The following is a 14,749-nucleotide window of genomic DNA, read 5'->3' as shown; positions in this document are numbered from 1 at the left end:
TACAAGTTTCGGAAGACAAAAAATGTAGCCGTTGGATGTCAGGAGGTTGTCGGATTGTGAGTTATTGGTTGGAGTTGGTCGGGGAGAACGACATTTGCTTGTTTCTTGGATATAAAGAAAAATAGTTATTAGGGTTTATTATTATTATTCCTTTTTTGATGCTATTATTGGATTCTACCGGGAAACTTCGGTCACTCACCAACCTCGCCGGTTATTTGGCTTGATGGCTTTGCTCGAGCCGTTTGCCTCATTGGCTTGGCGGAGTATCCCCATTCCAGTAGGCCACAGGGGCAGGCTGCCTTGAGGTAGTTTTAATTATAATTACTCTCTCCACATTGTTCTTATTTTAATTTTACATTTATTAATCCATCTTTGATTGTTACTTTTGTTTAAGAAAAAAAGTCTTTACTTTTCTAATATTAAATTGGTTAAACCCTAGATATATTAAAGCAACAGACAAACAATTTGGCATGGAGAAATAGATGTAGTTTTGGCATTGGTATGTCACGTGTGTTAGCGTGTTAGTCAATTTTTATTTATGATATTTTGTTCTTGTATTAAATGAGATGTTTTCCTTTTTCAATACCATGCTTGATTATTTCTCAGATTGTAAGATTATGAATCGGACTTATCATACCTTATGAGGTCAAATACTTGTTTGAGCATGCATTAAATATGAAATTGTATGCATATATGTTAAAGAATCAAACAATCCATCAGGCCTCCTCCAAGTTAAAGTATTATTCTTCCTAAGCTTTTTCCCATGCCTTTTTACTCATCATGAGTCAAAAAGAATATAGCGGCATAACATGATTGAAGGAAGAAGCACCAAACTACCCTTGTGGAATGAGTCCATCAAGCAATGTTTCCATGGGCGTTTCGGTCAAAAAAATAGGCCATAGGCCGCCGACATTATAGTAGCGTATCAAGCGGCACATCTTAAAGAAGAAGTGTTGGAAGAATAACTTCATGCTCATATCATTATCCCTAGAAGCAAAATTATGAAGGGAATGGTCTTTTTCAACAAGTTGTCCGCTTCCACACAAGTTTTTACACCCTTTGATATCCTTTTAGTAAACGAAAAAGAAAAATCCCTCTTTCACAAGGTTGTATAATGAATGCCATGGCAAATTGTTATCTCTCTTCCTCAAGATGCCAAATTGCCACTCCTTTTTTTTCTTTTGTAATATACGAATTTGTTGTCTTGCTTGGAAAAGCCAAAAAAGCATTAAGATTAATATTGTTTTTTGTTATTCTAAAATTAAGGTACACACTTCGACCACTTTCACGTTTTTGAGTTCTGTATCAAAGCAAATTGAAGCCAATTTCCTATCCAAGATATTAAGAAATTCAGGTTGCTTAGTACTTATTCAACAAATGTAGAACTCACTGTTTTTAATAAGTTTCAACTAACACTCAAATGATCAATAAGCTTAAAGCTCAATTTTTTTTTATTTGGGTGATAGCGAAGGTTTCCAACCAACTTACCTTATTCTTTCTTTCATTGATCCAATTCATTTCAAAATAAACAAATAAAGAAAAAAATAAATAAGGCTTCAATCTTTTACAATTTTGTAAGAAAATAAATTAAAATATCTCTCAATTTTTATAAAGATTTAGATGAAGTTTTTTATGAATTAAGGAATGTTGTCAAGCAGAATAGATAGTAACATGTTTTTCAATAAATATATATAAATAGCAATATGAATTCGTGGTTAAATGAGAAAAGATTAAAAGATGAAAGTCAAAATTAAGTTATTATTGTAAATTAAAACTCGTAACACATAGTTTGTTTTATGGCAACATTATCACATTCAAAACATGATCTCTTTCCATGTCTAATGTCAAAGAAAACTCGTGTCCGGTGTGGGGTTGGTCAGTTTTCACCAACTTGAGTCTCTCAAGATCGTAAATTCAAGTCAAAACTCGGATTTTTTTACTTTTAAATATTAATTAGCTTCTTCAACGAGGTTAGGGAAATTGGTTCAACTTTCACCAACCCTGCTGAGCGTAGGACGGTGTAAAAAGGGGGGCAATGTTGGAAATGCCTTCAGAAAGCGGAGCGAGAAGCCAGGAAGCCGTGTGAGCCGATGAGGGTCGAGGGGAATGGAGCCCTGTAGCCCACAAAATGACGTGGCAATAACTGGGCAAACTAGTGGGGGCAGTCGAGACTGGTTAGGGGCCAAGCTAGGTGCGCTTCCTCCCAAGAAAGGCAAAGGCAATGGGTGGTCGTACGGGTTCCACAAGAACAATACGGGATTTTCACAAAAGCTTGGGGAGATAACTACCACGTGACGTTATTGATGCTTGGTGAGATGGCTTGTCAGTAAAATTGACCTTCGAATCCTCTTTTCTGTTCTTTTCCTTTTTCTTGAAGAAAATAATAACTGTGGGGGGGTGGGGGTGGGTAGAGAGGATTTTAGAAAAAGTAGATACTAACTGTTTAATATATATTCTAGTATTTGACGTAATAATGAAACGTAAATTTACTTCATGACACTGTTAAGAACTAGGTTTGGGTTTAGTGGATCCAATTATTTTAAATTTATAATGGAAAACAAAAAAAAAAGAATGCATGACGTGAGAATAATGACGAAATATGCAAAGCGGAGCTATTTGATCCCAGCCCTACGAGTAGCCTTATACCGAAATCCGACGGTTTGGTATCATTGCAATTCTCGGTTCTTTTTTGTTGACTTTCCCATGTAAAATTTAGGGGAAACGCTTCGCTAACCGGCAGTCACCCCATTCAGCGGTCACGGACCAAACGGGTGGTACCTTTTTTTTTCTTTGGACACTGACGGTGCATTAAAATTTTAGATGCGCGACATATATATTATATTTATAAAGGAAATTTTTTAAATTCTACAAAGGCATTAGTTTTCTGCAACACATCTTTTTCGGCTTATGGCTCAATTAATTATTATATTATATTCTTTTTTTATTTATAAATCACGTTAAAATTCATATATTTTTATTATTATTATGTTATTAAAATTTTCAATTATAATATTTAAATATTTGATTTATTGATTGATACATAGTTTTTTTATTTAAAAAATAGAGTTCGAATTCTCTTTTCCTAAGTTTAAAAAGAATTTCCTATTATAGTTTCTAAACTAAATGAATTCAAATCTCTCTTCTTCCAAATTAAAAAAATTTCTTATTATAATTTTTAAACTAAGTGAAATTCATCTTCACTATTTTTTGCCCCATCGATATGTCATGTAGATAGTTTTATGAGCGTTAATTAATCAGCCTTTCCTTTTTCCTTGGAAATTAGTAGGTGAGAGTATTGATATTATTGGGCTAATTAAGAAATTAGTTCAACCAAATTATTAGATTAGACCTTATGAGAAAGTATCTATATACACGTCCAAATTTTGTTTATCCATTAGTTATTGTGTACGAACAAACAAATTGAATTGTTTTGTCATGAAGCTAAAAAGTAAAAAAGCTTTTCCATCTCAATATATATAAAGAAGCTCTTGCCAAACTGGCTGGCTAGCTAACCCAGTTGAGCCCCCACTCGGTCCAACTACCCCGTTCCCAGTCCCACCAACCAACAAGATCATTAGCCCTCCCACTCACTAATCTATAAATGTTTATGTATCCAAACCTCAGTCTGTCACCATTATTATCAAGATAAATTGTTTCCTCTCTATCACAATTCGACAGTACTGGAATGGGAAATGGCCGAACCTCATGCAGCAGAGGTGACATGGCGTGTGAGGACTGAGAAGTCCCATAAAGGAAAACCGCCCATCATTTTCATGCGTGGCCAGTATTTAATTTGCACTGAATTTGACGATTTAAAAAGGGGCACAGAAACCAATGGATACGGAACTATGTCTTTCACCAGGACATGGGTGCCAATTACAGAATTGGAAACTATGACATTAACAGTAGTACGTCCTTATGTTGTTTTGGTTATTATGTCGCAATTAATAATTAAGCTGAATTATTGATGGACCAAACCCTTCAAATATCTTCAGTCTCATCCAAAGAGAACAAGGAAATAGATTATTAATGACTGAAAGACAGCCAGCCGTTTCCATGTTACCCTTATTGATTCTAATTTTATGTCAGGAAAATGTTTTAACACTGACTTTTTAGAGTAAAGAGTTATTAAAACTGTGTTTAACCACAATCTGATCATTATATTTAACCAGACTATTATTTCTATTTAAGAAAGTTGGCCTAAATAGGATAGAAATGCTCTATGTTATTAAGGATAAATCAGTAACGTGTACAACGTGAAAAAGGGAGAAATGCGTATACGCGGACTCCTCTTCATGGGCCAGATTCAATGTATTTATCCAACCACAATGAGGGGGCAGGTAACCCTTGACATAGCCAGTCAACCCAGCCAAGTGCACAACTAAATAATATCCGTCACGCAATCCCATTACAGTGTGCCAGATGTGGACTTTGAATCTTCTTGATCTTTTATCTTTTTATTAGTTAGGTTTTTGTTTGAGGTGGCTTGGTTTACCTTCGGTCAGCTGATTGACCGATGACCACTGGGATGTAGGCTTTACAGAAAGGCCGATGTTGCATTAACGGGCTAGCCTTCAGACCGACGAACCCCAATAAATAGCCCAAAATGCATAATTCCACGGTTACTCGGGCTGGTGGAAAGTGAGCACCATATGAAGAAACCGAGAAGGTAAGTCAGATTTTTGAATGCATGCTTGTACCTCATAAGCCAATCAGATCAGAAAGAGGATGGAGATTCACATGGATAGGATTGGGGACCTCACCAGACCCTATGTAAGAGAAACCGTCGTATCGCGCCATTACATCAAGTCACACAATCATGAATTGTTTGTTACACATACTTGCTCTCATTACCATTCACTGGAAAAGACGTGTCTTTCAATGCACAGACACAGCTTTTCAACCAGTGTTCGCAGCGGCAATGGTAGCCTCAATGAGGAAAAAAGCAGGTAAGCCAGCTGCTCCCTCTGGGAGCCCCTGGAACCGTCCTGATCGTGGGGAATTTCCTGGGGACTACGGGTGGGAGACTGCAGGGCTCTCAGACCGAGTCATTTCAGGTGGGCAATGCTTGGACTTTGGGTTGTCTTCCCATAACTACTCTTAAGAAATGGTGTCAAGTTCGTAGAGGCAGCGTGCTTCAAGGCTGGTGCTGAAATCTTCAGCGAGGGTGGTCTAGACTATCTAGGGAATCCAGCCTAATTCATGCTCAGAGCATTTCGGCCGTACGGGCCTGCCAGGTTATCCTCATGGGTGAAGTTGAGGGTTACCGCATTGCCGCCGGACCTCTTGGTGAGGTCACGGATCCTCTTTACCCAGGTGGGGGCTTTGACCCCTTGGGACTTGCTGAGCTTATGGTGAAGGAGATTAAGGACGGGTGGCTTGCCATGTTCTCAATTTTCAGATTCTTTGTACAGGCTATTGCAACTGGAAAGGGACCACTGGAGAACCTTGGTGATCGTCTCGCTGACCCTGTTCACAACAATGCTTGGGCATATGCTACCAACTTTGTACCTTGAAAGTGAATTTTAAACTGTTGTGTATCATGTAAACTATACTCGTATTGGAACTTATCATCAAAGTAGTAACACCTATCAGGTTTTCAACTTTTCATTAAATTTGACATATTTTACATGTTGATACTGTAAGATGTAATGCAATGTAATGAAACCCTCGATCCAGTCTGATTAGAGTTGAGGGAGCCACGCTCTGTTGTTTTGCCATGGGGCTTTGCCCATTAATGGAAATTAAAACAAGTGGTCAGTCAGACCACACTGTTCAGATTCGCAAGTCAACCAGCACTTAAAAAAATGGTTGACCAATTTGTGATAATCTCATTGCATCTTGTTGTGACAGCTCTATCAGCTGGCAAGTGTGAGGAACTGATACAAAAATAGTTGCACAACAAGGTGGTACCAATATGGTGCTGCTGTAAAATCTTTTACTGTAAAGCAGCAAAGAACTCAACCATTTGCATCCCTCTTCCAGCCACAGCAATCTGATAGTGGTTCCTGACAAACACCCAGTACAAGAATCTCGATAAAATTTCCATAAACGTAATAAAGGATTGCCAGCTATGAACATTTGCACATAAATGCTCCACTGACCTGCCGCATGCTCTCGCATCCAATGCTTCTGGTTCTGGCACGCTAATGATTAGATGAGCATGCTCAGTTAGTTTACCATGCTCTCCAACAAGCCAACACCTGATGCGCTGATCAAGACCAGTAGAAAACACCCAGGTCCCATCTGTCCAAATGCCTTCATTAAAAAAACATGCTTTTAGTACAAGTAACAACAATGGCTAGGATAAACCAGAGGCCTCAGGGACTCAGAGGTCTTAGAAACTTTACATTTGTCCTTAATTTGTGAGGGTAAAATATATTCTTTGTGATGGTAAATAGAGATAAAAGCAAATAGGAACTTCTCATTTCTGCAGAAGACTGCTGGCCAACTGAAAGTGTTCAAGTTAGGACCTAGTTGGCCCCTAAGAACAGCACTTGCAAAAGATGTAAGTCAACCAGTATCAAATATTTGTCAGCAACAGAGAAATAAGAGGTTGCAAGTTCAAACGCAATAAGTGAACTAATGCACATTTTAGATTCCTTTCAAATAAGGACTACAAACCAACATTTAAGAGTTTGAAAGAATTTAAGCAGAGTTATCACTATCTGACCTTTTATAGCAGAACTATGAGCTGTGGCGATTCTATGATGATTAAAGAATCTGATGTGATAATTCTGGGTCTGGTTCTGGCTGTTACAATATACTGTCTTCTCAATACTTTCAGATTGAATGGTTGATTTTATTGTTTCTGTGGTCAAAATTTTAGCACCTAGGTCCATTGATGATTGTGTCAGCTTAAATCGAAGACAATGAAGTGCTTGATCATCACCCCCACTGACAATATTGAACAGAAAACAATTCTCAGAACCTTGGTAGTCCATGCCTGAAAGATGGAGACAATTCACACCGGATTGGTGTACATTACTCATAACATGTATAGGCTGTATTTCACATATCTCAGGCGAGGAATCAATTCTGCTTGTTTCCAACTGAAGAGCATTATGCATAGCTTGAGAACAGTTCTTTGAGCTGCTTTCAAGGTCATTTAATTCTGACGATGTGCCACATGTTGCATACAGCAAATCACTATTAGCTGCATCTCCAGGTTTCCTAGTTACTGAGTTACCACCAAATCTTTTCTTAGACATGCTATTGTTCAATGATCTCCACTGCCGTCCACCTTGGCTTCCCCTTCCTGTGCGTGGCCGTTTCTGACAATCAATGAACTTCTCTATATTAAGGCTTGATACTCGCTGCACAAATGTTTCAACACTCTCAGTTATATCCCAAAAGCTGATACTGCCATCAGTAGCTCCACTTATCACAATGTACAGGTTGCCAATCAGGATGTTTCCTGTTAATGAAGATTGTCAAGAAGAGTTAACAAGTACTTGATGTCATTAAGTAAAATGTTTCATTTATCCAAAACATTGAGTAAGTTCGATGTTCCTAATTGCAGTAAATAAATTTATGTTGTAATTATATTCAACTCAAATGACGTGTCTTTTGTTTATTAATTCTTTTTTGCTGTAATATACCCAAACCTCTAGCTGAAATGCAATATTACAGTTTCATTTCCCCCCTTTTTCCTGCCTAGGAAATACTTATTACAACTAATCCAAACTTCAGCCAAAAGGATTCCTCCCTCCCCTATTGTCACAATACAAAAATGAAAAAAAAAATCCAACAAAGGGGACAGCTAGACCTCTTTAACTGATAAACAATTTAAATACAAAGCAAGCAATGGCATCCATGTACATTGTGACTTGTGAAGAATAGATTTCATGAGCCTTAGATGCCTATTCCAAGGCATTAATTACGAAATCCTGATTCAACAATTATGCAAATTCCAAAAAGAAAAAAGAAAGAAGAGAACTGGCAAGCAAGCTGAAAATAAAGCAGATGCTATAAAAATACAGAAATAAATCTAAAATTTAGCCCTAATACTATGTAGTCAGGGTTGGATACAATAATTCAAGAAAAAGAAGGGATCCTTTATTTCTAGAGAAAAATATGCTGTATTCTTAATCTCACTCATGAAGTCAAGGAAATGAGTACCTTTAGAAGGCGTATGCACAGGAACAACTACATGCTGCAACGCTAAAACTGGTGATGGCATGGAAGCTAATAAAGCAACATCAAACCTGAATTTATTAGGGAGCAAAATAAATATCATGATGCATGCAGAAGTGTTAAAAATGGAATTAATAATGACCATTAACTGAAATAGAAATGACCCTTTGTGACTACCATAATCTATGTGGTAAGACCAGAGCCCGTAATGCAAGTGTGGCATCCGAACAAGCAACAACAACAAAACAAACAGTTAACCTGCAACAGAGACAAAATGAAATAGTTTATTTTCTTTTTTATTAGAAAAAAAACAAAAACAAAAGGAAGATACCAGCAGAGCTTACCTGGAACCAGCACATTTAACAAGAAAGGCAGTTACAGCAAGGTATCTCCAATCATCTTCATATTTATTCCCCGGGAAAGTTTTTGACTTTGTTTCCTGCTTTTCTGGAAAAATTGAGCTGGTCTTTGCATCATTATTGAGGCTAGAAACATTTTTGGCTGTACTCACTATGTAATTTCTTCCTCCAGTGGGACTTTTAGTCGGCATATCAGTGGAGAGCCACCGGAATGACAATGATGACCACTGTTTGACTGTTGATTCGTAACCAGTTACACATCCATTATGGTTTTCTCCAGCATATATTCCTTCCTTCTCATCCAGTCTCCTATTTCTTAGTAACCAAGAAGTCAGGACACGCTTTGCGCCAACAGAAACCAGTAAACATGGATTTTGTTTGCTGTCTGAAGTGGCATTTTGTCCCTTTTCCAAGCCAGGCAGGCTGGACACATCTGAAGCAATTATATGTGTCTTTGACACAAAGCATATTGATCTAATAGCAGATCCACCAACATGCTCCCCAAGCAATTTTGATGCGGACCAATTCTCCATTTCAGGAGTAAACCTAAATCAACCATATGCAATCAGATACTCTATTTGAGGGTTAAGCTTTTCAAGAATCAATGAGATACAAAACAAGGGAAGAACATATAGACACATCACAGGTACGTGTATCGTAGAATACATGACATAGCATATGCAGTGCACATGCAAATGCCGTAGCTCAGGTCAATCATCCCAGGTTTCTTCAGGGAAAATAAGATCAATCATGTGTCCAAAATGATGAGCATTCTATCACATTCTAAAAGGAAGATGACTATCAGCATACCTAGTTAACCTCACAGTTCCATCTTCACATCCAGTTGCAATCCAACTAGATTTGCCAACTAAAGTTTCCACTTCATTTGCTTGAACTTGCAAATTTTCATAGACAAAGCATAAGGAATGCATCTCTCTTCCATGAAACTGTAAGTGTAAATTCTGGGGGAATATCTTTTTCCCACTTCCTGGTAACCAATGCCTATGAATATAGATGATTTCATCCTGCAGAAGATATTGAAAATGAATGACATGCAGAGAAACTAAACAACCTTGAGGAAACAGGAGACAGGACAGAAAATATGATTATTGATCCATGAAATTCCAAGGATGTGGCTTAATGGTGAGTGCTTGTCAACAGTGCCTTAACTTGGTAGTAGTCCATAGTCATAGACGGGTGCAATATCACATAAATTGGAGAATAATTATTATGCAGTTTTCTGAAGTTTCTCAAGGGAGGAAGGTTGAACCATTAGAACTAAACATACCTTGACATATGCAAAACAGTTCCTCATCTCTGGTACATCACCAAGGTAGTAAGAATGAGGACGTCTCCATCCCCCACATGGAATTTGCACAACCTGTGCTAACAAACACATTAGCAATCAAAATGTAAAACCTAAACATCTGCACCCCCTTTGTCAAAGGAGGAAAGAAAGGGGGGAGGAAGAATACCTTCGCCTCAGTTATCAAATTCCATATTAAGAAATCTGTTGATGCAAAACCAGCTGCATAGTTGCAGTTTGCCAGATCATCAGCAGGCGTGAAATCAGCAGAGACAGATTCAATCAAACTCAATTCTTTCACTTGTTTCATTCCTATAAATTCAAAACTTTCTTGGTCCTTGTCATAGTCTAAATAGCATATGCACCCATCCGCTCCAGTCTGAACAAGAAAGGAAAATAGAAAAAGAACTAATACACTAAAACATGCTTGCATATGAAGAAATACAAAAGCACACAGGCAGACTTGCATCAAGCCATTTCCAAAAGGTTTTAGTGCATCACACCATTAAATATCATTTATGCTACCCTATGATTGTCCCTGTTTTAAGGCTACTTTGATGTTCATATTAATTCCTTAACAGATAAGGTTCCCTTTTCCTTGAGTGAGCACAAATAATATAAGTTACATCTTAACTTTATTAGAAATTTGTTTGTTTTATAAACTTTGAATCGTAAAAACTTCCAAGGAAATTCCATTGTGGGAGAAAAAAGTAAGACAGAGTTATAATTCCAACATTTGCCTTTTACTTGGAATTGAGATCATACCGAGCGAATTTCAATTTGATTGCAACTCAATCTGGCAACTGAAATATTGGACACGCTTGAAATCCCATGAGCTCCTTTGAAATAACTTAGTGGAGATATCTTTACACCTGATATGGTTGACATACACAGCAACAGGTCCTTTGATAAAGGGAATAGAACCAGATTACCACGCAGATCTCCACAGACCAGCAACTGCAAAAGTTTTAAGTACAAGATACATCAGGTAAATAAATAATATGTAATACCAACGTCAATATATCCCTTTTTGTGCAAACAAAGCATACTGAACAAAATCTGGCTTCACATTAACAATACTTTCTTCAATGTTGAAACTAAAAAGGCTTTTCTAGTTTTGAATCAAAAACTCCATCTTAAAAGCATAGGAGAGAAAGCCCAATCAGATTAGCCATAAAGAAGGTTAACACATACCTCTTCCTCAAATGACACATCCAAGCACATTGTTCGTATTCCAAAACATGAAGGGAATTCTGCTATAAGGGATATTCTTCCAGAATCATGACAAACAGATAGTGAAGGGTCATACAACCTCCACAGCTTTAAAACTCCTCTGGGATCAGTGGTGAAGACATATCTAGACAACAGAAATGATGAAAATTCAAAATCCTCTACATCTTCAAAGTAAAGCATAAGACTAAGATGTCTCTCAACTGAAAATGCCAGATAATCAGCAGGAAAATTACAGATTCTCCTACTGAAGAGCATTGGGCATGTGGTATAAAAGTTGGTCACTTCTTTACCAATCAAATAGTCATATTAGCAAACCAGCAATTCTCAATTGCCTTAACCAGCAAATGGGGTCTATAAATGATCCAAACAATAAAGAAATTTAAAATTCACAAACTAGTATGTAGGTTTTTACAGAACCTGACAGAGAACAAAATTCAAGATATCATCAGATTAAAAAAGAAAAGTCATTACCTACATCCTAGTGACTTACACCAGTAAGTTCCTAAGAGTTGCCTTTCTGCTCCAGCTGACCAAGTAAAGGTGAAGCCCACTTCAGGTGAGGAGCGATCACCAGTGACTCCAACAACTGTCATATTTCCTTTACCATCTCCAAGAGCAATCCAATCATCTATACTGCAATCATGTTCAGAAAGGTTTTTGGACAACAGATCCATACAAACAATTGGAACCTCTCCAGTGACATGGACTAGTTCAGTCCATTTGACATCCCCTGTCTCAGATAACAGAGCATGGTACAGATAACCATGATTTGTGGCAACATAAAGGATATTTTCACATTTAAAATACAAGGAGCGCACGTATTCACTTTTGCTGCAACAACAGGAACCAACAATGCCAATTGACCATAAGTAAATGATACAAAATAACCAAATAATACAAAAATGAAAGAAGTAGAGCAAAGAATGCTAAGGCATAGGGGGAGAACAAAAGTTTGTGACCCACAAGGCACCAGTTTTGAGCCCTTCAACAGAGATATTTAGCAACCACAAGAATATTCAGCATCACAATACGTTAGATACCAGCATCACAATAGAATATCCAATACTTTTGTACCTTCTTAAAGAGGCATTGATATGACATGCCAAGCAGAGCAGAAACTCAAGAGCATAGTAATAGAATCTTAGGGAAAAGCCAATGTTCAGAGGCAATATGATGAAAATTTTATATTGTCCATTGAACTTTTTACCTATCCATGAGTCCAGCATGCTCCATTGAATTTGGGATGCGAATAGTGCTTATCTGTGCTCCCTCAATTATATCTTTGGATTCAGCATCTTTCTCCAAGTTCAATGTCTTATAAACAGAGGTGTGCAACTGATGAACTTTAATTGCGGAGTCAAACCCAGCAGTAATGAGAAGTGAAGAGTCTAGATCATATAAACATCGCCATATGCCTCTTCCTCTGCAATTAAAAATATTTTAATACTGTGTATTATACAAAAATATTAGTTTGATCTGATTTGGGCTAATTCAACAGCAACTTCATCCTAAAATTACCACAGTTTCAATATAAAAGGCCACATAAATATCAAAAAGAAGAAATAAACTTAAGTATAAAAATCTGGATTTACAACTTACATATGCTCCTTAATCATCCTATGCTGCTTTCCATCCAGACCCCAGACACGACATGTACAGTCCTCACCAGCAGTAATAATTATCTAACAGAAACTATGGGAAATCAGTTTCTGATAGAGAACTTCATAATTTAAAAACCAAGCTAGGAAACAGACTAATTCTAGATGCAGCTAAGATGCCACATTTTGGAATATGGAAAGGACACCAAAAGCATACTAGAAATTACATAGAACAAGTTCAAAGTTTAAATCTATCACAGATATTATTTTCTTAGTTCTCTGCTCTTGTTAAATTTCACATATGCCAGAAAGAATAGTACAAGTAATAGTGCACCAGGATTACATGAATCTTACAGAATCAGAAACACAGCAGTCCCAAACCCGAGCACTATGGCCAAAGAGCACAGGACCAATGACCTCCCTTTTGTCATCACAATTATTCTGTCCAACATGTATCGTCCAGATACGAGCACTGTATGGATAAAGATACCATGTTAAGGCATAACATAACTCCAAGAATAAAGTAAAACAATAAGAAGAAAGGAGTTTTTAAAAAACTTATTGACCTACGATCATCAGAAACAGAAACAAGTTTGGCTCCACTGGAAGACCATACAATGCGAAATATCGAACCTTCATGTCCAACAAGTCTACATATGTGAACAGCTTTATACTGCTGATCATGACACTTGATAAAGTTTGGGTTTGAACTGCTTAAATTCATGCAATCTTCCAGTGGACTTGTTAAACTTGGAGAATCATGTTGACAAACGACTTTCCAAACTATAATCTGCTCAAAGTCAATAAGTTAATAAGAAATCACTTGATATCAATGGTGCAAACGACTGAAGTTAACCACTACAGAGTATAAACCTATAAGGACGATGATAATGATGGCATAATGACAACAAACAGGTTTCACACTCAATTTCAATCTGTTATTGGAAAAGGACAAAACTAGGGTGACATGTTTAAGGGATGAGTATTGTAAAACTTTAAACAAGAACCAAAAAAACTTAAAATTGGCGAAGTAATGGTTTTACATTAACTAAATCACTAAAAAGAATTTCAAAGACAGTGAAAGCATTAAAAAGAAATAGGAGAAGAATTGATTGCAAGGAAAGACAAGCCACCTCATTATAAATTGTACCAGAAGCAATACGAAGAGCTTCAAGATTGTCACCCCATAATCTCATGGAATACAAAAGACACCTATCTACATATGAAATAAAAAAAAATGTTCAACATAATAATAAACGTTACAAAAGGAAAATAAAGTTCACTAAAAAAAATCAATTAAAAGTCAAAAACTTGATGTAACATCATGAAATGGTGAATTGAGTACATAAAATTGCAGAATTTGGATGCAACTAACCTGGAGACTGAACTTGAAGAACCAAGCTCGAGTTTAACATATCCCAAAGATGGACAGAGTTGTCACTGCATCCAATGGCAAGACAATGGTCCTAGCACCCAATACAAGAACAAACATTAACAAAAAATGAATGGAACTTTGCAGTCAAATGAAAATAGACAAAAAATATTTTACCTTTAAGAACAAAACATCTAAAACCCAATGACTAAACCTGGGCAAAGAATGATCTAAACTCAAATCCGCACAGAACTCTGGTTGACTCTGGGAGTTTGACTTGGACACCAATTCAAAACTTAAGTTAAATAACTTTACTCTCTTTTCACCGCAAACAACAACTTTATAAGTTAACGCATTATGAGTTAAGCTACAAATGATTCCATGTACGCGAATGCCTTGAAAGACTTGAAAAGATTGTATCATTGTCGCTGATTCTAGATCATAAAGGAGAACTTGAGAACCAGAACCTGATTTAAACAGAGGAAATATTAGATATTTAGATAAAAAAAAGTTTGAGGGGGGAAGATTTGAGGGAAGAAAGTTTTACCGGCTACGAGATAAGGGAGGGAAGAGAGGTGAGAGGGAAGGTGGAGAAAACAAAGGGCTGAGATTTCTCCGAGGTATTGGCTGCTACGTAGATGACACTGGCTTTGGTTCAGCTGCAACTCCGCCATAGTTGAGCTTTTTCTGCTTTGCGTCCAACTATGAAAGTGGAACTCGAAACTGTTTTGAAGTTGCAAAGGTT

The 14,749-nt window shown here is 37.1% G+C and overlaps 1 protein-coding gene and 1 pseudogene across 3 annotated transcripts; one reads left to right on the top strand and one right to left on the bottom strand.

Annotated features, from left to right (window-relative positions):
* The first annotated feature begins 4,850 nt into the window (after nt 1–4,850).
* On the top strand, nt 4,851–5,631 carry LOC108661429 (chlorophyll a-b binding protein 16, chloroplastic-like; annotated as a pseudogene).
* A 28-nt stretch (nt 5,632–5,659) lies between these two features.
* LOC18613782 (Transducin family protein / WD-40 repeat family protein) lies at nt 5,660–14,715 on the bottom strand. Of its 3 annotated transcripts, XM_007051186.3 has the most exons (20): nt 14,552–14,715; nt 14,182–14,471; nt 14,008–14,098; nt 13,766–13,848; nt 13,199–13,422; nt 12,987–13,104; nt 12,634–12,716; nt 12,242–12,457; nt 11,506–11,865; nt 10,996–11,158; nt 10,567–10,758; nt 9,971–10,180; nt 9,784–9,876; nt 9,306–9,520; nt 8,481–9,041; nt 8,314–8,394; nt 8,122–8,207; nt 6,674–7,417; nt 6,105–6,258; nt 5,660–6,008 (listed from the first exon to the last, which is right to left on the bottom strand). In XM_007051186.3, exons 1-20 carry the CDS (start codon nt 14,676–14,678, stop codon nt 5,939–5,941), a joined length of 4,161 nt encoding a protein of 1,386 aa, XP_007051248.2. In that variant the 5' UTR covers nt 14,679–14,715; the 3' UTR covers nt 5,660–5,938. The 3 variants fall into 3 exon arrangements, with proteins under 3 accessions (XP_007051248.2, XP_088662867.1, XP_017985492.1); XM_088806741.1 differs by lacking the exons at nt 14,182–14,471; nt 14,552–14,715 and having other exon boundaries at nt 13,766–13,844; XM_018130003.2 differs by lacking the exons at nt 13,199–13,422; nt 14,008–14,098; nt 14,182–14,471; nt 14,552–14,715 and having other exon boundaries at nt 13,766–13,785.
* Nucleotides 14,716–14,749: the final 34 nt, after the last annotated feature.

This window comes from Theobroma cacao, chromosome 1 (genome assembly GCF_053813885.1).
Source record: "Theobroma cacao isolate CCN51 chromosome 1, ASM5381388v1, whole genome shotgun sequence".
NCBI lineage: Eukaryota > Viridiplantae > Streptophyta > Magnoliopsida > Malvales > Malvaceae > Theobroma > Theobroma cacao.
Note: the sequence above shows the minus strand (reverse complement) of the source record. Positions and strands in the feature narration are given on the sequence as shown.

Bases quoted from the DNA above. Each gene is read 5' to 3' on its own strand.
- LOC18613782 (XM_007051186.3), bottom strand. From the start codon at position 14,678: ATGGCGGAGTTGCAGCTGAACCAAAGCCAGTGTCATCTACGTAGCAGC. The intron at 14,099-14,181 runs GTAAAATATTTT...ATTGGGTGCTAG, and splicing joins TAGATGTTTTGTTCTTAAAG to GACCATTGTCTTGCCATTGG. The intron at 10,181-10,566 runs GTATGATCTCAA...TTTCTTGTTCAG, and splicing joins ATCAAATTGAAATTCGCTCG to ACTGGAGCGGATGGGTGCAT.